The sequence below is a fragment of the Dipodomys ordii genome, unplaced genomic scaffold (assembly GCF_000151885.1).
Source record: "Dipodomys ordii isolate 6190 unplaced genomic scaffold, Dord_2.0 Scaffold57, whole genome shotgun sequence".
Classification (NCBI taxonomy): Eukaryota; Metazoa; Chordata; class Mammalia; order Rodentia; family Heteromyidae; genus Dipodomys; species Dipodomys ordii.
In genome coordinates, this window is record NW_012267273.1 from 11756041 (window position 1) to 11779785 (window position 23745).

At 44.6% G+C, this 23745-nt stretch overlaps 1 protein-coding gene across 1 annotated transcript in view; it reads left to right on the forward strand.

Annotated features, from left to right (window-relative positions):
* Uck2 (uridine-cytidine kinase 2) overlaps nucleotides 1-23745 on the forward strand; it is a 73991-nt gene that overhangs the window by 34343 nt on the left and 15903 nt on the right. The window contains exon 2 of the mRNA XM_013021830.1: nucleotides 23127-23286. Within this exon, the coding sequence (XP_012877284.1) occupies nucleotides 23127-23286 (160 nt within the window). The remainder of the gene's footprint in view (nucleotides 1-23126; nucleotides 23287-23745) is intronic.

Genomic DNA, 23745 nt, shown 5'->3' on the forward strand with positions numbered 1-23745 from the left:
CTTCCTTCCTTCCTTCCTTCCTTCCTTCCTTCCTTCCCTTCCCTTCCCTTCCCTTCCCTGTTTGGTTTCTGGAGCTTGATTTTGGGGTCTTGGCAGTCCTTGAACTTTTTTAAAATTTTTATTTTCATTTTTTGTCAGTCGTGAGTCTTGAACTCTGGCCCTGGGAGCTGTCCCTGGTCTATCACTTGAGCCACAGCACCACTTTTGTATTTTCTGGTGGTTTATTGGAGATAAGAGTCTCATGGACTTTCCTGCCTGGGCTGGCTTGGAACCGTGATCCTTAGCTCTCAGCCTCCTGAGTAGCTAGGATTACAGGCATCAACCACCAGTGCCTGGCTCAGAATCCTGCTTCTAGGAGAACACAATTGAAATAGTTACCTGAGTCTGAAAAATAAGTTCCTTTAGGTGGGTGTCATCAACAGTAGATGCCAGGTAGACATGGGCACAGAAAAGAAGGGACCCAGTCTATACTGTAGCTCCCCGAGGAAAACCCGCCTTGTTCCTTTTTCAGTCTTGAGTGATAAATGCAGTAGTTTTTCTTAGCCATCATTTGGGTCTCTGATTTCAGCTAGCCATGGACTGAAAATGTTAAATGAAAAATCCCAGAAGCAAATAATTTATAAATATAAAGCTATACGTGCTAGCTAGTGTGATGAAATGTTAGGTTTTCCCACTCTGTCCTGCCATTCCCTAGCTCACTCACCTCCCATTTCCTGCTGCAGCCACTATGTTATCACACCTGGTCATATGAGCTGTGAGCATAGTGCAGTAAGATCTTTTGAGAGAAGAAAGAGACCATATTCACATGACTTGTAGTAAGGGTTATGATTGTTCCATTTTATGAATGGCTATTGTTAATCTCGGAGGGTGCCTAAATTACAAACCTAGGGAAAAGTAATGCATATTGGGTTTGGTGCTGTCTGCACTGGGGCTTTGGATCATCACCCTTACTGATAAGAGGGAACCATTACAGTTCATGGTGTTTGCCAACTTTTTTCCCTTCCTGTTTGTGTTTTAATACTTACATTTTTGTAGTGCTGGGGGTCACACCGAAGGTCTTTGGTACCAAGTATTCTACCACCGAGTGATACACTCAGCTCTGTCTCTGTTTTAAACTATTCTACTTTTAAATAAATGAGAAGCTTTTTTTTTTTTTTTTGCCAGTCCTAGGGCTTGAACTCAGGGCCTGGACTCTGTTCCTGAGCCCCTCTGTTCTCAAGGCTAGCGCTCTACCACTTGAGCCACAGCTCTACTTCAGGGTTTTTTGTTGTTGTTGTGTTTAAATTGGAGAATCTCATGGACTCATCAGATCTCAGCCTCCTGAGTATACTTGTGACTGGCAGAAAAGCATGTTCTTTATCCTTGAGATGACAGATCATAATAAACAGGATCCTACTGACTGGCTCTCTGCAGGACATTTTCAGTAGTAGGGTTCCAGTATGCAGAGGGTAGTTGCAGTGTGTCATTCTTCCCAAATTCATTCTGCAAACCTCTATCCTCATCTCCAGCTGAATTTCCCTTTATTTTATAGCAAAGATGTTCTAAAATAAGGTGCTTATATATAGCAGCAGACCTTACATCCTTCATCTTGCTTCAGAGCAGTTTGCACAGTTGAACACATTTCAACAGGAACAGAACCTAGTGTGGTAGGAAGCAAAAGTGTCTCAGTATATTCAGTCACTTCACAGCTACCCCCACCCCCTCCACCTCCACCCCCGCCCCCAGTGCCCTTGCAAGCTCTTGTCCTGCCACATGCCCTGTGAGGTGTGAGGTGTGCATTCCAGGGGTTCTGTGGGTGTCTAACTAGTGAAGGGCATCAGTGCATTGTGTGAACCTTGCTTTGAGTAAACATCTGTTGGAAACTGTCTGTATTGGCGATGGCTTTTTTAGATACTGGTGCCATTTATGATGTGTAATGTGGAGATCTCAGGAGTGCTAATGAGTATGGATGGGGTCAAGGAGATTGTCACAGAGCCACCAGGGCTGTGTAGAGACTGGGAACTCTTTTTCCTTATCCTAGCCAGCATGGCACATTGGAGAGTTGCAGAGAAGAGAAGTTGAAAGTTGAAAGACTTAGCTTCTGTGTACCTTGGTATAAGTTGGTAATCTCAGTAGGTATATGTACACTTAAAATTTTTTTTTTGGGTGCTGAACTCAGGGCTTGGGTACTGTCCCTGAGCTTTTTGGCTCAAGGCTAGCACTTTACACTTGAGCCCTAGGTCTGCTTCTGGTTTTTTTAGTGGTTAATGGAGATGAGAATTTTGCAGACTTTTCTGCTGGGCTGCTTCAAACCTGATCCTTAGATTTCAGTCTCCGGGGTGGCTAGGATTATAGGCATGAACCACCACCAGTGCCTGGCATGGTAATAATCATAGTAATCATATTGTATATGGTGTGTGTTTGTGTGTGTGTGTGTGTGTGTGTGTGTGTGTGTGTGTGTGTATGTGTATGTGTGTGCACGCGTGCATGCACACATTCACACACTGATCCTGGGACTTGAATTTAGGGCCTACACACTGTCCCTAAGCACTTGTTGTTGTTGTTGGTTGTGGGTTTTGATCACAGGGCCTGGGTGCTGCCCTCCTTGAGTTCTTTTGCTCAAGGCTAGTGCTCTACCACTTTCAGCCCCCAGTGCCATTGTGCCACTTCTGGTTTTTAAGTGGTTAAAGAGTCTCATGGGGACTTTTCTGCCCTTGCTGACTTGGGAAGCACAATCCTCAGATCTGGTCTCCTGGGTAGCTAGGATTGTAGATGTGAGCCACCGCCACCCAGCTCCCTGAGCAATTTTGCTCAATAGTGCAGCAGCTCCACTTCCAGCTTCCTGTTAGTGGAAAAGAATTCATAGAAAAGAATCTCACAGACTTTCCTCAGACTACTGATCTCAGCCTACTGAGTAGCTAGGATTACAGATGTGCACCACTGGTGCCTGGCTCATGTTTTTTCAATATACAATAAAAGCAAGGTCCACAGAAAAGTTCCCAAGCATCACAGCTAATCAGGCATAGCCAGTACTTGAGTCCAATTCCCTCCTAATTCTTGTTCCCGTGTAGCCGATCAGAGTCCATCAAGGCAGCAGGCAGTAAGTATAAGCTGTAAATACAACTTGAGTCATTAATTTATTTAGCCAGCCTTGAGTGCTCTGTTGTATCCCTAGTTCCTGGCATGCAAAGATGTGTGAGGCATCAGACCACTGATGTACCAATGACAAAGCAGAGCAGTAAGTGGCAAATACAGAATGCAGAGCCCTATGAGAACATGATGAAGAGGAAGAATTGCATGGGGCAGGGGAGGGGGAGGAAGTGGAGAAGGCAGACAACAGATGGTGGTGACTGAGCTGGGATTGGAAGGATGAGTTAGCCAGGATGATGGATGGGAGGTGGGTGCAAGCATGTTGCAGGGTGGCGTTTGAGAAGCAGTGTGTGCTCACACAGCATGGTAGGAATAGCAGTTTGCACCCAGTTTGACAGCTGGGTACCAAGCAGTAGTATTTGAATGATGCACCATTGTCCCTGCATACCCACCTACCATTCTTGGACCCTGGCTGACATCTGATTGTCTTTCTGCTTCATCCTTATCCTGCCTTACTCCCTCCTTTTTACCGCCCCCCCTGCTTCCTCCTTAAGCTGTCATTGTTGACTCACCCCACTAGGAGATCTGCTGGTGGATTGCGAGTGGGTCACAGTCTACAATTGGTACACTGACATGGTGGGGGAGGTGAGCATGGAAGTGATGGAGAAAGCTTTGCTACTTCCAAAACTTAAAAGATTGAGGGTATGTGGGCTGGGAAGAACCAGTAGCACTTACTGAGATGTCTAGCCACTGTGCAAGGTGCGCATAGAGACAATGGTTCAAACTGAGTGGCTCACAACCTTAGTCCAAACTTCTCAGGAGGCTGAGATCTGAGGATCGCAGTTTGAAGCCAACCCAGGCAGGCAAGTCCACAAGACTATCTCCAGTAAAAAAGCCAGAAGTGCAACTGTGGCTCACTGAATGCCAGCCTTGAGCAAAAAATGTAAGGGGCAGCATCCAGACCCTGAGTTTGAGCCCTAGTTCTGGTACAAATGTGCGCATGGGCAGAGAGAGAGAGAGAGAGAGAGAGAGAGAGAGAGAGAGAGAGAGAGAGAGTTGTATTCTCTGCAGAAGAGAAGCTGGAGGCTCAGAGGCTAAACAACCTGCCTAGGTTTGTTTGGCTAGTGATTGATGGAACCTAGGATTCCTTTGTGGGTCTCTGCAGTTCTCCCTGCCCTATGCTGTCTGTGTAGTTAGGAGAGTCTGTTATGTTACTATTGCCCTGGAAGCTACACAGCATGGCTGTGGGTTCCCATCTGCCTCCTTGGCAGCCTTGCTTTTACAGCAGTGTAATTTGGTGACAGGTGAATAAGCAAGCTGCCAGCTGCTCTGATGGCCCTGGGAACTTGTCTTTGGAGAGATAGCCAAGTCCAGAAAGGTTATACCAGGCTTTGCAGTAAGAAGTGTCTGGACATGTCACAGATTCTGCTGAGCCAGCAACTTCTGCTTTACCTCCCATTTTGTAGTACTCTTGTGCTGACTCTGCTTGGTGCACTTGCTCCTTTCTGAGCCCAGGAGAGGCTCAATTGGAGAGGCAGAATGTTAGCAACTTCTCTCCGATGCTTTCAGGGATGTAGCTAGAGCCTCCCCCCCCCTTTTTTTTTTCTTCTTAAAGTTGTAGCTATTCCTTCTTTTATTCCAAATATAAACTAATCACAGGGAGTTCACTTTTCTGTTTCAGGGACAACAAAGATTTTTGCTCCAAGATGTCTGTCCTAGAATTCATATGTTAAGTATTCCCACTCATTACAGGTTTTTTTTCAGACAAATTTTCTAAGGGTAAGTGATCAAATACAAATACAATTCCAAAATAATACTAGCACAAATACAGTTCTTAGAGAGACCCTTTTTGCAAGGAAGGGGATGCACGGCTGCTGAAGGTGATAGGGTCATGGTTCTGTTCTATACATTCATCATTCCAAGACCTCCAGGTCCTGTCTTATTAAATATTGGAGCTGCAAACTACAAATCAGATTCTCTAGATTGGCACCTGCTGGGTGGCATCTGCTAGGATTTTTTTTTCCCCCTCCAGACCTGGGGTTTGAACTCAGGGCCTGGGCTCTGTCCCTGAGCTTCATTTGCTCAAAGCTAGCACTTTACCACTTGAGTCACAGCACCACTTCTTCTCTGTGTACTTTAAATTTCCAGATACAGGTGTAGCGTTTGTGCCAGCCCTTCACTCTCCCATCCTCCCTGGCAGGGGAGGCTTCTGGCATTCCTCTGGGTAAGCACCCCTCTAGTCTGGAGTCCTCATCTCCCTCCATTGTTAGAGACCCACTCTCTGTTTATGGCTGTTCTTGGGCTCATATCCCTCAACCTTCCTTGCATTTGAGACCTAAATAAATACCCTATCCATGTGATTTTTCTCAAACCTGGGAAGATGCCCTTGCTTTTACTTTGGATGCTACCCTTCTCCCTGCTAACCCTCCATGTGCCTCCTTGCTGGTTTCTTGCCCCAAACCAAGCATGCACCATCAGGTCATCAAAGTCTCTGGAAAGCGAAACCCTTTCCTGCTTTGGAGTGTGAGTGTCTTCATGCTGCATTACAAACAGTAGAAAATCAAAGTCACTGTGGCCAGAGGAGTGGGGCCAGGTCAGTGCTGTGTGCTGAGAATTGCCACAGGATATTGGCTGGTTCAGTCTTGAGAAGTGAGGCAGTAGTAGCTGATGGGCACAGAGAGGACTAGAGTTTGGTGTTAAAAATCTCCCTGTAGAGGCTCACGCCTATAATCCTAGCTACTTAAGAGGCTGAGATCTGAGGATTGCTGTACAAAGCCAGTCCAGGCAGAAAAGTCCATGAGACTCTTACCTCCAATTAACCACCAGAAAACTGGAAGTGGTGCTGTGGCTCAAGTGGTAGAGCGCTCGCTTTGAGCTGAAGAGCTCAAGGACAGCGTCCAGGCCCAAAGTTCAAGCCCTATGACTACTACCAACAACAAAAAATATGCCCTATGACTACTACCAACAACAAAAAATATCTCTGTAGAGTTCAACAGAAAATGTACTCACTACCTTACTTATGTAATTGTGCAGTCCCTCTGTACATCACCATGACAATAAAATTAAAAAAAAAAAAACAACTAGTCGGGCACTGGTGGCTCAGGCTTATAATCCTAGCTTCTCAGGAGGCTAAAATCTTAGGATCGTGGTTTAAAGCCAGCCCAGGCAGGAAAGTCGTGAGACTCTTATCTCCAATTAACCACAAGAAAGCCAGAAGTGGTGTTGTGGCTCAAGTGGTAGAGCACTTGCCTTGAGCTGAAGAGCTGAGGGATAGTGTTCAAGCCCCACAGTTCAAGCCCCACTACTGACAACAACAAAAAATCTCCCTGTATGCAACCTTGCTAGTGTTCAGCAGTGGTTCATTCACATAGATCCCTCTTCTCAATTTCCACCCCCTCTCTCTCCTGCAGTCCTAGGGCTTGAACTCTGGGCCTGTGTGCCATCCCTGAGCTCCTTTTGCTCAAGGCTGCCTCTTAACCACTTGACCCAAGCCTCTACTTCCAGGTTTTTCTGTGATTAATTGGGGATAAAAGACTTTCCTGCCCAGGTTGGCTTTGAACTGTGATCCTCAGATTTTAGCCTCCTGTATAGCAAGGATTATAGGTATGAGCCACCGGAGCCTGGCTTTTACATGGGCCCTTTTAACTGCCAGCCCTTAGGCAACTGAATCTTAGGAAGACATACCTTGTTTCCATAAGGAACGTTAGTGTATGTCTGATGTCAGTGTTTGTGACTTGTGACGTCTGTGCAGGTGGCCTCTGGCAGCAGACTGCCTCTAGGTGCATTTAGTGGCAGCTCACAGGTCAGTGTCATTGCCCAATGACGTTAAGCCTGACAACTAATCACGTAGTGTCTTCTCTGGATGCAAAGAGGTTCTCAAGTAATGTCACTGCACCTTCCTTTCACTTCCGCATTTGTAGCCTTTGAAATATGTCACAGAAGCGTGTTAGATTTCTATGAGTAAACAGAAGAAATAGGATTTCCCTGTGTAGAAAAATAATGCTTAAGGATGTTAGTAGGCATTTGACTATGTAAAGATCCTTTTTACTGCCTGGATGGGGAGTATAGGAGATACGTAATTACGTAGGAAACTTAGGGCCAGAAAAGAGACCCGCATGGCTATTGTGATGGCCTCTCAGAAGACACTGCCCTCTCTGGGACCAAGGCCCATCCAAATTTACTTTAATGGGTTATTTAGGCCCTTGGGACTTATATCTGGGAACACTGAAAGTAGGCAGGGTGGGAGAGGGGTTGGGAGCAGAGAAGTCCAGTGGAAGGTGGCAACAGTGTTTGTTGAATAAGCCATGTAGGCCCTCTGCTGTCACGGCATGCAGAAAAGAAAAGAAAAAAAATTAGATTTTGCTCCATCTGCAGGCATCAGCAGTTTTAATGTTCCTTCTTAAGTCTTACATTTTTGATGTACAGCAGTTTTGTTTTCACCAGCACTTTGAGGTAAATTGGCGTTAGAAATCATTATCATGCTTATGGCTGGGATGTAGCTCAGTGGTAGAATACTTGCTAGCATTGAGGGGTGGGGGGATAGTTATGCTGGGAGCCTGATCTTGTTCTTTTGTGTAAGGGGAAAATGTGCTCCTCATCTACAGTGACTGAAGCAAATGGTCTTTTCAAGGCAAGGGTTACTTTTTTTTTCTTTTTTTCTTTCTGGTACTGAGGCTTGAACTCAAACTCGGGGTCTGTATGCTATCCTTAGCCTTTTCATTCAAGGCTAGTGCTCTATACCATTTGAGCCACAATTCCGTTTCCAGCTTTAATTTATAATGCATGCACATGTACATACATACATAGAACTTTTTTCTTTGTAAAATTGAGATTTTATATAGTTACCCTTCAGTAATGGAAGCTTAGTTTTTAAGGTATTTGTGAGTGAGTGAATTGAGTTGTATATTAAGAAAGGGCTTAGAGAATAAGACCTCCCCTTATTGTGGTTTCAAATATGATTTAGTACACAGAACTGGAAGACACACCTGGGTTTTAGTAGTTGTACCTGAGAAGTGTCACTTATGTCCTATACACTTCCTAGAGAGGGCTTGACTCTGCTATGGGTGTCCAAAGATTTGCAAGGTAAGTCCTTGCCCTTGGTGAGAGGTGGAGGGATGAGACCAGTTAGATCCATGGCATTAATTAATAAGTATCCTTACATTGTTCATAGCCATCATGACCCTCCATCTCCAGAAAGAAATGGAAAGAAGAGGCTTAGCTGCTGCTCAGCAGTTACTGAGCAGGGTTCTGCTTGATGATGTGGGAGGAAGAGATTCATGACCTCTTTTCATTATGTATAGGCAGCACTGGACAGTGAGCTTCCCCAGGGAATGCTGCAAGAAGTATTGCAGGGAAGGAAAAGGAGGAGAAGATTGTCCAGGGGAGATTGGGTCAAAGAGTACTTACAGTGCTGCTTGATTTTGTGTCTTGAGCTATACAGACTATTTCATAGAACATTTGTCAGGACAGAAATTTCCGTTTGGTCTTAGTGTAGTGTCTGTGTGTGTGTGTGTGTGTGTGTGTGTGTGTCTGTCTGTCTGTCTGTCTGTCTTTGTGTGTGTGTGTGTGTGTGGTGGTTTCCAGTGCTTTGTGGCATTTTGTGTGTGTGTGCATACACTTTAGGTATTTGTTGTGGCGGAGAGACTTATACTATTTAACAGGAGACCCTTCATGGGGTGGTAATACAACCATGTATTTTAAAGAAAAATAGCATTGTGGAGGACCATCCAAACTGCAGGTTTCTCCTCATCAAGTGGACCTCAAAGCTTCCTTTCTTAGCATATGGGCAGCTGTGATACAGGGTTGAGAGCAGAGCCAGTTGTGTCTTTCCTGATGAGTTCCAGAGGAACACAGCTGCAGGTCTTTCTGTACCTCTTTGTTTATGCACAGGAAGTTCCTTACAACCTACTTTCACATCTTATTTCCTTTCAGTTACTTGCCTTCTGTTCTCCTTGGGTGTTTGGCCTATCTTTAAGTGGGCTCAGGAAACTCCTGGATTGGTGCCCTCTTGTGGTCCTCCTGGGATCTATTTGCGATCCTGGGAGTTGAAGGGAAAGGGAGAATAAGAGAACCACACGAGAATAAAGAAAGGGATCTAAGTGGTAGAGTGCTGACCTTGAGCAAAAGAAGCTCAGGGACAGTGTCCAGGCCCAGGACTGGCAAAAAAAGAAATGAATAAAGAAGGTGGGAAACCAAGAAAAAAAAAGTAGGGAAACTTTATCCTTCGGAGAAGAATTGTTTCAAAATATAACTTGATAGACAACACAAGATGAATCTGACCACATCAACAAAAATTTCTTTCGCAAGCATTTCTTTAAAATAAAAAGGCAAATGAACTATGGAACTTGTGGGCAGGGATGGGAAAGGGGAACTGGAGCAAAGTGAAAGAAAAGGTGACATTGTCCAAAAAAGAAATTTATTTATTACCTGACTTATGAAATGGTGACCTCTGTACAACACCTTAATAACAAAATTACATTTAAAAATAAATAAAGCCCGGCACCGGTGGCTCACGCCTGTAATCCTAGCTACTCAGGAGGCTGAGATCTGAGGATTGAGGTTCAAAGCCAGCCCGGGCAGGAAAGTCCGTGAGACTCTTATCTCCAATAAACCACCAGAAAACCGGAAGTGGTGCCGGGGCTTAAGTAGTAGGGTGCTAGCCTTGAGCTGAAGAGCTGAGGGACAGCGCTCAGGCCCAGAGTTCAAGGCCCATGACTGACAAAAAATAAAAATAAATAAAAATAAAAATACAGCCGGGTGCTGGTGGCTTTCGTACTTGTTATCTTAGTGCAGGGATAGCATCTAGGCCCTAGGATCTATATTCCCCCCCTCCCCCACCAGACAGTTAATTGGAAAGAATTTGATCTAAGTGACAGCCAGTTTTCTTAATAATAGAGAGCATTTATAAGCCAATAAGAACCCCTCCCCCCAACAACATCAGTGATGATAGAGCATCAACAAATTAGTTGCAGGAAAAAAAGGTCCTTTTAGGTAAAACTGTCTGCCCTCTCTTAAAATAGGTAGGCAAATTAATTAAAAAATTTAGATATTAAGAGTATGGGTGGGGCTGGGAATGTGGCTTAGTGGTAGAGTGCTTACCTAGCATGCATGAAGCCCTGGGTTTGATTCCTCAGTACCACATAAACAGAAAAAGCCAGATGTGTCTCTGTGGCTCAAGCAGAGTGCTAGCCTTTATTTAGCACAGAGGCTGAGGGACAGAGCCCAGGCCCCTGAGTTCAAGCCCCAGGACCAGCAAACAAAATGAGTATGGGTAAAAAGTGTATGTAAATGGTAGTTGTAAAGAGCCTATTTAAAAAAAAATTTTTACTTTGTTGTTTTCAATACAGTGGGGTTAGCTTTACATAAAACAGGTATAAAGTACATTTCCTTTTGCAGAGTATCATCTGTTTCCTCATTCTCTCCTATTCTCTTCCCTTCCTCCCCTCTCCACCCACGAGTTGCGTAGTTCACTTTCACCAATGACTACTGCAGCCAGTGTGCTCCACTGCTGCACAAGCCTATCTTTTTTTTTTTTTTTTGCCAGTCCGGGGCTTGAACTGAGATCCTAGGCGCTGTTCCCTGAGCTCTTTTTGCTCAAGGTTAGCACTCTACCACTTGAGCCACAATGCTACTTCCGGCCTTTTCTGTTTATTTGGTACAGAGGAATCGAGGAATTAAACCCAGGGTTTCATGCATGCTAGGCAAACACTCTACCACTAAGGCACCTTCGAGACTGAGCCTATCTCTTAATAGATGGAAATGCTTTGCTGTAACAAATCTAGTAGAAGTTTTGTAATTGTATGCTCAAAGTTCTAAAAAAAAAGATTAGATACCACTTAGGTGTCCATCAATTGAGGACTATCTAGCTATAGTTTTTTATTCAGTAGAACTGTGATGAAGCTCTTTTTTGTTTATTCTTTTTTTGGAAAGATAGAAAAAGGTGATTTTGGGGCTGGGAAGGTGGCTCAGTGGTAGAGCGCTTGCCTTGCATGCATGAGGCCCTGGGTTCAATTCCTCAGTACCACATAAGCAGAAAAGAGCTGGAAGTGGCGCTGTGGCTCAAGTGGTAGGGTGCTAGCCTTGAGCTGAAGAGCTGAGGGACAGTGCCCAGGCCCAGAGCTCAGGCCCCACAACCAACCAAAAAAAAAAAAAAAGAAAAGACAAGGGTGATTTATTAATAAAACAAATCTAAGTAAGTGGTTGGGTAAAAGCTATCCCCTTCCTGCCTAAGGCAGGGCCATGCTATTTAGTCAAGATTGGCCTCAATCTCCTCTTTTTCTGCCTCTTGAGTTCTGGACTTCATTATACCCGCCTAGAAGGCAGATTTAGCTGTTTTCCCTTGCCCATGTTGTGCCTATTCTTAGGATTTAATTCATGACCTTCATTTGGTCTACCCCTGAGCTATACCCACAGCTTAAGGTCTTGGTCTTCACTGGAACAGACTATATTTTCACTTTTGTCTTAGTGGCAATACTGTAATTTGAACTCAGATCCTTGTTCTTGCTGGGCAAGTATTGTACTGCTTGAGCTACTTGCCCTTCTTTTTTCCACTTCAGTTTTCAGATAATGTCTCATGTTTTACCTGCTTATTCCTCCCTCATATTTGGGACCATAGGTTTATGAATGACATTGCCCCTTACCTTGGTATGTTATTTTAATTGTGTAGTATGGATCACTGGGCTGATAGTATGGTTTTGTGCAGTCTTAAAGATGTGAAGAAATCAGAGCTTAATTCATTATGATGGTTCCAAGCGAGTAACATTTTATTTTATTTTTATTTTTTTTGGGTCCAGTCATGGGGCCTGAACTCTGGGCCTGGGCACTGTCCCTCAGCTCTTCAACTCAAGGCTAGCGCTCTACCACCTGAGCCACAGCGCCACTTCCGGCTTTTTTCTTTTTGCTTATGTGGTACTGGGGAATGGAACCCAGGGCCTCATGCATACAAGGTAAGCGCTCTACCACTGAGACACCTTCCCAGCCCCTGAGTAACATTTTAGCCATTAACATGACTTTTGTAGGATGGACACCATTACTCTGAATTTACTGGAAGGATATTCACCTTCCAAGAGGCCGCTTACAAGAGCTATCCTTTTTTTTTGTTGGTCCTGGGTCTGAACTCTGGGCCTGAGCTCTGTCCCTCAACTCTCCAGCTCAAAGCTAGTGCTCTACCACTTGAGCCACAGCACCGCTTCCTGCCATTTCTGCTTGTGTGGTGCTGAGAAATCGAGCCCAGGGCCTCATTGCATGCAAGGCAAGCACTCTACCACTAAGCCACCTTCCCAGCCCCACAAGAGATATCTTTAGGGATTAAGCCAGGTCTTTTGTACCTACTCTGATTCTAAAGGAACCCATGTGTTTTGATTAGACCACATGGTAGGTGGTAGTTGGCCCTGAGTTTCATATCTGTCTTGCTCCCTAAAAATTAATGTTGCCAGCCGGGTACCAGTGACTCAAATCTGTAATCCTACCTATTCAGGAAGCTGAGATCTGAGGATTGTGGGTTAAAGCCAGCCTGAATGGGAAAGTCTGTGAGACTCTCACCTCCTATTAACCACGTAAGCCTAAAAAAACCAGAAGTGGCTCAAGTGGTATAATGCTAGCCTTGTGCAAAAACGTTCAGGGACAACATCCAGGCCCTGAATTCAAGCCCCAAGTGTATGGGCACTTCCCTAGTTTGACAGACTAATGATTGCTTCTCTGAAGATCCAAATCCAGAACCCTGCTAGATCTGGAAGCAAGTATGTAGCCACCAAGGAACTAGATTCAGTCTAGTGCTCAGTGGTTGTGTTTAGTGTGTGTAGTAATTATTAACCAGGATATTTACTTGATATTATAGAAACATTTGTATTCCATAAAGGAACAGTTTACTATTAGAGCAAACAGAAACACCAGGAAAAGTTCTGCAAGGAAAGATTATGAAATGCAATGACGGGACTCTGATACTTATCTAGAGGGAGAGCAAGGCTGACTATGAAAGGAGTGGACATAAATAGCATTTGAAGGTGGTATGCATATTCTCTCCCATTCATAAAAAAGAAATTGAACTTACTCATTAAAAAACCGGCAAAACTGTGTGTGTGTGTGTGTGTGTGTGTGTGTGTGTGTGTCTTGAACTCAAGGCCTTTGTACCTGCATAACTTTTTCACTCCCTTAGCTTATTTACTCAAGACTGGCATGTTGCCGCTTCTTTTTTACCTGTTTGGGACTTGAACTCAGGGCCTGGGTACTGTCTCTGAGCTTCTTTTGCTCAAGGATAGCACTCTTCTAAGTGAGCCACTGTGCTACTTTCGGCTATTTCTGTTCATGTGGCATTGAACCCACTGTTTCTTTCATGTTAGGGCCAAGCACTCTGCCACTAAGCCACATTCCCAGCCCACTTCCGGCTTTGGCTGGTTAATTGGAGATAGAATCTCTTGAATTTGTCTGTACTAGGCCTAGCCTCAAGCCTCACTTCTCAGATCTCAGCTTCCTGAGTAGCTAGTAGATTACAGGCAATGAACCACTGGTGCCTGCCACGTACTCATTCTGTGCCCACTGTTGTAGAACCATACAGTCAAGTTTCACTGCATAAATGCACCCGTATTACTCATCCTTTCCACGTGACTCCTAGCAGCCTCTAATCTTTTTCTTTCCATGTTTCGCCTTTTTCAAAATGTGAGTCCATTTTTCCAAGAGGTATGAGGTAAGTTCACCCTGATTCCTGGCACAGGCTCCATCCCCTCCTCACTGCTCTCTACCTGGTATGAGGTGCAGGTGCCCGCAGAGGACTAACAGGACATTTGGCAAACACGTCTGGGTGACAAGTTTGATTTCTGGTCTTCCACTGCTTGAAACTGAAATACGCTTCGTACAGTAAAGCACTAGAAGTGCTAAGGCCACGTATCCCGTTTGGAAAGATTTTGCAGAGGCTCCACCAGTCTCTGGAGCGTCTTTCCTACTCACTCATCGCCTGCTTTTTATTAGTATATGTTGTTTAAAATAATGGGTTTCAGCTGGGCACGAGTGGCTCACACCTACAATCCTGCTCCCTCAGGAGGCTAAGGTCTGAGAAGTGTATGCCTGTATCACTCCGTACTTGCCCACCACTCAGGGATACCAGAGAAGGGGTCTTAAGAACCTTTTTGTACAAGATAGCCTCAAATTGGGATCCTTTCAATCTCAAATTAACTAGGATTATAAGTGTAAGTCACTAGGGCCTGACTACAGTTTTCCATTTTGACCAGTTGGTTGTTCAGAATTTCCCCCTTCATGTGTACCATGCTTGACTAAGTAATAGTTGTGGTATTTTCACCAGCCTGTGTCTTACTGTCTTTTAGGGTTAGTCAGGACTCCTCAGCCATCACTGGTGGAAGCTTGTTATGTAGTCAAGGTGGGGTGGGGGTGGGGTGGAGGAATGCTGTACTGCTTACTGTACTGCTTTCTGAACAAGGTTTGCCAGTTTGTCGCCCAGTGGGTTACGGTGAGTGTAGCAGTTTCAACACTGTCTGCTCATTTCTCTCCCAGGGAAATATCTGGGCTTACCCGCTTCCCAGTGTATCAGTCCTAGGCCCTTTAAGCATGTGCTTGGTCAGGCTTTCCTACCAGATATCTAATTGTATGGAATCAGAAGTAACTTATTTTTCTCTCTTCCTAGTATTTATCAGAAATACTACCATCTAAAGAGTCCCAGCCAGCACTTTTGTGGCACTTGTAATGGGCTGGTTAGAGTTCTAGTTCTGCTGAAAGTTTTCCCCTGTGCCAGATTTACACATGTCACAGACAGGACACCCTGCACATAGGGGCACATGGCTCTCGGAAGCCAGGCCCTTTCCATCGGCAGCCAGTGTAGTGGTTAAGAGGGTGCAGCCTCAAGGCAGCATGTTGGGGCTTGCAGACAGGCTCAGCTGTTTTCCAAATGTGGGATCTTCAGCCAAGTCACTTTATCTGCCTCTGACTCAGTTTCCTGTTATGCAAGATAGGGCCAGTAATACCCACATCACTGGTTTGAATTGGCTCTGTACCTGCAGGTTCCATACCCCATGTTTTTAACCAGCCTGGTTGCAAATGTTTCTAAAAGATCGCATCTTTACTGAACACATCCAGACCTTTCCCTTGTCAATATTCCACCAACAGTACAATATAAAAACTATTTGTACAGCATTTGCCTTGTATTAGCTATTAGAAGTAACCTTGAGCGGATGGATGTAGGCTGTATGTGAATATTATCTCCTCCGCTTTTTTTCTGGGTCCAGTCATGGGGCCTGAACTCTGGGCCTGGGCACTGTCCCTCAGCTCTTCAGCTCAAGGCTAGCGCTCTACCACTTGAGCCACAGCGCCACTTCCGGCTTTTTTGTTTTTTCTGCTTATGTGGTGCTGAGGAATCGAACCCAGGGCCTCATGCATGCATGCAAGGCAAGTGCTCTACCACTGAGCCACCTTCCCAGCCCAATATATTATCCCTTTTTATAAAGGATTTGAGCATCCACAGGACTTTGATATATATATCTCTAGGGGTTCCTGGAATAAATCCCACCCAGGATACTGAGGGATGACTTTGTATATAGCATGTTCTGTGTATGTGTTAGCTATTGTTTGTTACCCTCAGTTGATTTTGAACAACTTATATCTATCTATCTATCTATCTATCTATCTATCTATCTGTCTGTCTGTCTGTCTGTCTGTCTGTCTGTCTGTCTGTCTGTCTGTCTGTCTATCTGTCTATCTCTGTCTGTCTGTCTATATCTAGCTAATCTATCTATCTATCTATTGTAGATTGTGGGCACTTAAGGCTAGCGCTCTACCACTTAGAGTCACAGTCCCACTTCTGGTTTTCTGGCAGTTAATTAGAGATAAGCCTGTCTGGGCTGGCTTTGAACAGTGATCCTCATGTCTCAGCCTTCTGAATTAGATTTCAGGCATGAGCCACCAGTACCTGAGTTTTAATTTCTCTGTTGGTGTCTCTGTCTCTCTTTTTTTTTCAGCCAGTCCTGGGGCTTGAAGTCTGGGCCTGGATGCTGTCCCTGAGCTTATTTGGCTCAAGGCGAGTCCTCTACCACTTGAGCCACAGTGTCACTTCTGGCTTTTTTTTGGTTGGGTCATGGGGCCTGAACTCTGGGCCTGTGCGCTGCTCTCAGCTCTTCAGCTCAAAGCTAATGCTCTACCACTTGAGCCACAGTGCCACTTCAGGCTTTTCCCCCCCTGCTTATGTGATGCTGAGGAATTGAATGCAGGGCCTCATGAATGCAAGGCCAAGCGCTCCACCACTGAACCATCTTCCCAGCCCCACTTCTGGCTTTTTGTGAGTAGTTTATTTGGAGATAAAAGTCTCATGGACTTTCTTGCTATGGCTGGCTTTGAACTGTGATCCTTAGATCTCAGCTGCCTGAGTAACTAGGATTACAGGTGTGAGCCACTGGAGCTCAGCTTAATTTCTTTTAATAAGTAGTACTGTGTTTGGGGCCTGTGCTTGCTAGGCAAGCTCTCTACTACCTAAGTCACGGCCCCAAGGAAACCAGTTTAATTTTATATGCTTGTGACTATAAAGAGAGCAGAGCCAAACATTATTTTATGAACTCAGATTGTGAATTGTGACACATATTTTCTATCAAAGGGCCTGATGAATTGGGTTAATTTTAAAGCCTGGGAACATATTTGTGCTGGAAACTGCCAGTCATCAGAATTTCTTTCAGATGTGGTCCAACACCAGAGCCCTTCTATGTGGAATACCTGTGAATACACACATAGAGATCAGGGACTAAAATGGGAGCTCCAATGTGAGGAGTTGTTCACTCATAGTCATTTCCTAGGGACTGTTTCCAACATGAGGGCCTTATCTTCAGCATAGTAGGTGCAAAAGGAGTGGATAACGCTATGTAACTGTTTTGACACCTGGGTAAACTTACAGAGGCTGATGGGTGATAGGGACATGCCCAGTGGCCTGGGAACATGGGTCTAGGCAGATGCTCCTAACTCTACCTTTGAACACTCTTGGACATGATGGCTTATTTCTCGAAATACTTGTGGCTTCTGTGGTGAAGGCAGTTTCTCTGATAAGATCAGAAGGGTTTTCCTAACCTTCAAGGGAACATTCACACAGAGTCTCACTAATTGTGTGGGCGTGGACTTAGGTATCAAGATCATTCACTTCGAAAGTGATAGAAAAACCTCAAATACCAGGGTAGAAACAAGATACATTGCCCACCGTGTGCCATGTAATTCATGAATGAAAACAATATTTCTCAGCATTTTGGAGGCTGGAAGTCCAAGGTGATGGCATTGATGTCTGTGGAGGGCCGCTTTGCTTCTAAGATGGTGCCCGAGGGCTGCCTCCTCTGGGAGAATAAGCTTGTGAATAAAATTTAGCTGTAGGGGTCCAGGAGGAAACCACAGGGCTTATCACCAGGCTCCACCTGGTTTGAACACACAAAAACTGGTGGACCTATTTGTATCTTCGTGCTCACTCTCATTCCTCTCAGCCTGATCTTGGTTATGTGGAAGTCCTCTCTTCCATCTTTAGATGCTACAAAGTGGCAACTTGAGCATCCTACTCTTACTACTCCAGTAATAAGAAAGAGGGACAGTTAGTTTATTTAAGGAGATTCCAGGAAGCTACCACTTCCTAACTTTGGCTTAGACTTTAGCATGGTCACAAAGATGCTGCAAGGCTGAGTAAAGTCAGTTATGCACTGAAGCTCAGGATTGAGATTTAGGGTCCACCACCAGCCATTCTTATCATGTATCTCCTGTAGTTTTGTGTGGAATCCATGGAGAGTCAAAATGGTCCTCAGACTCCAGGAGTTCTTAGGCTATTGGGTTGATCAGTGACTGCCTTCTGGTACTGGAGTTTAGTGAGTTTCTAGTTCAGATCTTTTGTACATGTATTCATTTTGTATCTAGTAGAGTCTTATCAGTAACACATGGATCTGGAGCCATCCGCTCTCCTCATGGCCAATTTCAGGGGTACAATTTGAGCGATAACCTCAAATGCTGCTGCAGAATGGTTTGCTCTGGGGTGCAGCCCGCAGATTTAAACTTTATTCTTAGTTTCACCAGGGAAAACAACAGGCACTTTGATTTTCTAACACCTGTAAATTAGACTGTCTGAGACATGGGGGAGCAGTCCCTGTTCCCCGCTCCCCGAGAGGAGGGATGTAATATCTGGGGGTTGTGTGGTTTTCCCTGGGACTTAATGATAATGTTTCTTACTTAATGACAGTGGCAGGGAGAGCATTTCCTGTATAATGATGTCACTTGCTCACATTCCCTGAGCAAAGCATATGTGAAGCCAGGCGTCTGGTCTTCTGGTACTACTAGCTAGGGGGGTCAGTTGAATTCAGGGTAAATGTTCACTGATGTCTAAAGCCCATTGAAAAGAGTGTGTGTAGGGAAAGTGGTCAGTCAGTGGATCTCCCCAGGAGCTGATTGGCTCCTCTAAGGTTGGCTGAGCCATTGCTAGTTGCTCCTCCCTCTGGGAGCAGCTCAGCCAGAACACCACAGACAAACTAGGTGGGATTCTGGGATGTTGGGCAGCATGGCTCTTGGTTTGGAATCTTCTTTGAGGCTGCTGATGAAACATGCCCCATTTCTCTGGGGGTGCAGCCTTGTACCCCTTGCCAGGGCAGATACTTGAGTTAGCCAGCTTTGGGCCCTGTTGAAGCTCCCAGCAGTCATGGAGATGGTACACAGGACTTGAGGCTGAGCGCTCCAGTGCTCTTCTTACAGTTTTACTCACCTGACAATACTGGGATCTGGCCAGAAGCAGATTCTGGAAGCCCTGCTTACTAGAAATAAGGTAGCAGAGTGGAGCCTGGGATGTCAGAGCCATCTTCGTGTAAGGATGATTTTAGAGAAGAAGCCTTTCTAACATTGCAGGAACCTGTGTGGGTAGCTGCCCCCTTGGGAGCTGCCAGCTGGAGAGTTCTGTGAGATAATCTCAGGGCTCCCCAGGAGTCTCTGAGAAAAAGGAGTCCATTGTTGAGCACATCTGGCTTATTTGGCTCACAGCTACTAGCTTCTAACAGCTAGACTGTTTCAAAGATAATAAAAATTTCAACAATAATTCTTCTAAAAGATGAACTTTCAGCTTAAAAATATATAAATCACTTGTCTCCTTTATTATAGCATTTTCGTTTAAATGTTGACTAAATGCAAGGATGGGGGGGGTGTTTTCCTGCTGTCTCCCTTCCCCGCCCGCCTTGGTTCTCTGGAAGTGGAGTACGTTGATGGAGCACATGGTTGCAGACCCAGACCTGCTTCCACACTGGAGTAGCAGAGTTGTGCACCTGCAGTTTAGAAGAGCAGTAGTTTGAGACTTGGCTCTGTGGCTGAGTGAGTCATTTAACTTGATTGATTCCTTAAGTGTCATTTACTCTTTAGGGGAGAAATAAATCTGCGTGATATCCTCCTCCTCTCCTCCCCCCCAATGTCCTGAGCTTGAACTCAGGGCCTGGATCTTGTACCTGAGATTTTTCAGCCAGTGCTCTACCCCTTGAGCCCTTGGTTTTTGGGGTTTTGGGGGGTAAGTAGTTGGAGAAAAGAGTCTCATGGGTGATCCTATTTGGGCTGGCTGGCTTTGAACTGTGATTCTCAGAAATCAGCCTTCTGAGTAGCTAGGATTACAGGCACTGCCTTCAGGTGAAGGACACAAGCTCCCTGCTTGTTTTTTCTTTATGAGAAAAGGTCTCCCTGCGTAACCCAGGCTGGTCTCAAACTTGCAAATTTCCTTCCTCTGCCTCCAGAGCAAAGAATTACAGGCACGCACCACGACAGTCTTTTTTTTTTTTTTTGCTGGGTAGGGATGGATGGACTGGAGATCAAATACATTTTTAAGTAGTGTTAAGTGTGGTCACATTCACACATTGTTGGACAACCCCATCTCTAGAACCTTTGCACTACATAAATGGTGTCCATTAAACAGATCCCTTCCCTCAGTCCCAGTCAGCCACCATCAAACTTAATCTCTATGAAGGTACTTTGTAAGCAGAATCACACAGTATTTGTCTTTTGGTTACAGTAAGTCTTGGCCCACCATAAGCAATTGCATCCATTTCCCCCCCCCCCATTTCTTTTCAGCTTTCTGTATGCTCACAGTTGTCACCTGTAGCTACTAGTCAGTTGTTTCACTAGGGAACAAGATAGTACCATCCTATCATTTCAAAGAGGGCACAGGATTGGTGGAATGGAGAACACAAAGTGAAGGAGATAGAGATGTGCTTTAAGTAAGGCTTCCTCCCTCCCTCTCTCCCTTGCTCCCTTCCTTCCATGCTTCCTTCTGAATACAATTTAACCTTTATCTGGATTTCTAAGGGCCCATTTACAACGTGAACCAAAAGGAAGGAACTAACCTTAACAATCTGTGTGGTGTTTGTGTGTGTGTGTGTGTGTGTATAGTGGTGTTATTTATCTCCTTGGACTGGATTTCTTCTGTCTGGGACTTGGTCATTTTGCCTTCAGGTTAAGGCCAAGAGGGGGCAGGAGGACTGTGTGACTGCAGCAAGTCACTTTACCCTGGTTTTATTTTATCATCCTTGAAGGAGAGCATGCTGGGGTAATGAAGCACTTGACATGGGCCAGTGTCAGTACTGATTGTTGTTGGGGGTGTGTCTGGAAGGAAAGGGTCACCAGCCAGGTCTTTGAGAACACTGAATGCAGACATAGACTTACTGACAATATCCAGATTTCACCCTTGATCAAGAATTACGTTAAAGGTTTAACTTTCTGGAGTATATTATTTATTACCTTCTTAGCTCAATTTCAGTAGCCACCGAACTACTGGCTGCTGTTCTGGTTTGTATCTGGGTTGAAAGATAAGATTATCATTAGAGAGCATAGCTTGGGGCTGGGAAGATGGCTCAGTGGTAGAGGGCTTGCCTTGCATGCATGAGGCCCTGGGTTCTATTCCTCAGCACCACATAAACAGAAAAAGCCAGAAGTGGTGCTGTGGCTGAAGTGGTAGACAGCGCTAGCCTTGAGCGGAAGAGCTGAGGGACAGTGCCTAGGCCCAGAGTTCAGGCCCTACAACCAACCCCAACCCAAAAAAAAAAATTGTGTTGGGATTATTATTCATATAAAAACATTTAAAGAGTTTTAACATAAACAAATATTTCAGCTAATCATATAGAAAATATAGAACTAGCTACATTAATTCCTCTTTTTGTTTTGTTCTTTGGGCTTCTAGAAGGAATTTTGTGTACTAAAAGGCTACAGGTAAAGACTCTATGCTCCCACAACCATAGAGTATAAGAAATAGATGTTAATCTAGAAAAAGGAATTACAGGCGTATTGTCTGTAATTGTATAGAGCCTTTGGTTTTGCTGTAGTTTATGTTGCTGTTTTACTTTTTCCCTTTTTGAGGCAGGATCATGCTGTTTTAGCTCAGACCAGTCTTGAACCTGGTGATCCTTCTTCCTCAGTCTCCTCAAATTGCTAGAACTACAGGCATGTACCACCATGCCTGGCACTTTTTGGTTTGAGGCAGAGTTGTGCGAGGTTTATTTTCCTATATGTGATTATTTTTAAAGTAAAATTTCAGCCTCACAGTCCAAATAATTTTAAATGGGTTAATATGTAAGTGGGTCACGAAAGCAAAAGATATAACAACTGTGAGGAAATGTTGTGCCTTGAAATATTCTTACTTGGTTTTGGTTACAACTTGTGTAATAGAGAATATTGTGTGAAACAGTTTAATTTGCATGGACCAGTATAGCAAGAATGACCAGTTTTTCTTAAGTACAAGCAAATCAAAGAATTTCATGTGAATTGTAACTTTAAAACAATTTTTGCCTATATTTAAAAAAATCAGTTGGTAAAGAAAACCCAATAATAGCAAGCTTTCTAAGTTTGATCTCCAAACCCTGTGAAAGATGCGAATTTTTCATCTCTTATAATTAGATCAAATTCTACAAGAAGCCTTGATGTGTGGCTTCTAGAGTTTTTCTAATACATTTTTGAGTCATTTGTAAATGAAAAAAAAAAGAAATGAGTTCATAAATACGCTATCATCTCATTTTTGGGGTGGGGGGAGTGCTGGGGCTTGAACTCAGGGCTGGGCACTGTCCCTGAGCTTCTTTTGCTCAAGGCTAGTGCTCTACCACTTGAGCCACAGCACCACTTCCAGCATTTTCTGTTTATGTGGTGCTGAGGAATCGAACCCAGGGCCTCATGCATGCAAGGCAAGCGCTCTACCACTAAGCCACCTTCCCAGCACCTATCATCTCATTCTTGTGTATTCCTTTTTCTTAAGTTTTCCTTTCATAAACGTTTTTTTTTTTTGGGGGGGCAAGGGATCAGGGTGATATGTGGCTTCTTGCTCGGCTAGGATACCCTCACAGTTGCTTTAAATGTTAATGATGTTTGTGTCCTATGTCAGTCACTTCATACATAATGGTCCACATTTGTGAAAGGCCCCCAGTTTTCTGTATATAGACAGAGTGGAAATAACCAGGATGGAACCGCCATCTTGGCTTCCTCTAACTAGCTGCACTTTTAGCTATGCTTTCCAGTTCTACTGATAGATGGGCTTTTTGGAGTGTTGAGGATGGAACCCCCTATAATACAGTTCCAACCCTTGGTTTCTTTGAAACAGCACTTCCCCATGGAACTTACAGTGGCCTTGAACTAGCTTTGTAGGTTAACCTTGGACTTGCAATACTACCTCTGCCTCTTGACCCCCTCCTGCCTCACAGTTAACTTTTTGCTCTTAAGGTCCTTTGGTCCATTAGCCTAATATCAGCAGGACCTTGTTCCCACTTTTTGGTGCCTTTTGTGTGTCTGCACCAGGGCACAGCAGAATGAGTAAGTGCACTATCCTTCTCAGTGGCTTTGGGGGAAGCTTTTACGGGAGTTGAGAGCAGCACAATTAAATGCTTCACCACCTTTTGGAGACAGGAGCATTCAGGAGTAGTAACTTGTGCTAAGCTGAACAGGATAAGGACTATTTACTTTATTGTGTTACAGCAGCCTATGGATGCTTCCTTCAGCCCTTGTCAGGGAGTGGGTGCCACCTTTACAGCCCCAAATTTCCCTTTTCCCTCACTCGCTCCCCTTCTCTTATTCCCCAGTGTCTTCTTCTCTCCTTACAGTCTTCAGTTTGTGCAAAGATTGTACAGCTCCTGGGGCAGAATGAGGTGGACTATCGCCAAAAGCAAGTGGTCATCCTGAGCCAGGATAGCTTCTACCGTGTCCTCACTTCGGAGCAGAAGGCCAAAGCTCTGAAGGGCCAGTTCAACTTTGATCACCCCGGTGAGTGGGAAGTTGACTTTGTGTGTGCATGTGTGCATGCATGCATGCATGCATGTGTATGCATGCACACATGTGAGTGAGCATATGTGTTGGGAGATGGAAGGGGTAGTGTGAATCTATTGGAATGCTATATAGTACTTGGCTTATTCAGTATTGTCAGTACAGAGGATGACCTATGGGAACTTGGAACTTGAGATGGACTAGCCCCAGGAGAGTGAGTGTGCACATACATGTACCTACACATGTACAAACATATACAAACACACATACTGATCTGTAGTAGCCTATCACCTTTCCTCCTTGCCCTGTGTATAAGCTGGCTTGTGTGTGCTCAGCTCACAGACTGATCATCTTGAGATGTGGAGCTTAGTATGGCTGCCTAAATGAGTGTCTGACAGCCAGATCCATACGGTGTTCCTTCAGCTGGTTTGGGGTCCTTATTATTGTTGCCAACCCTTC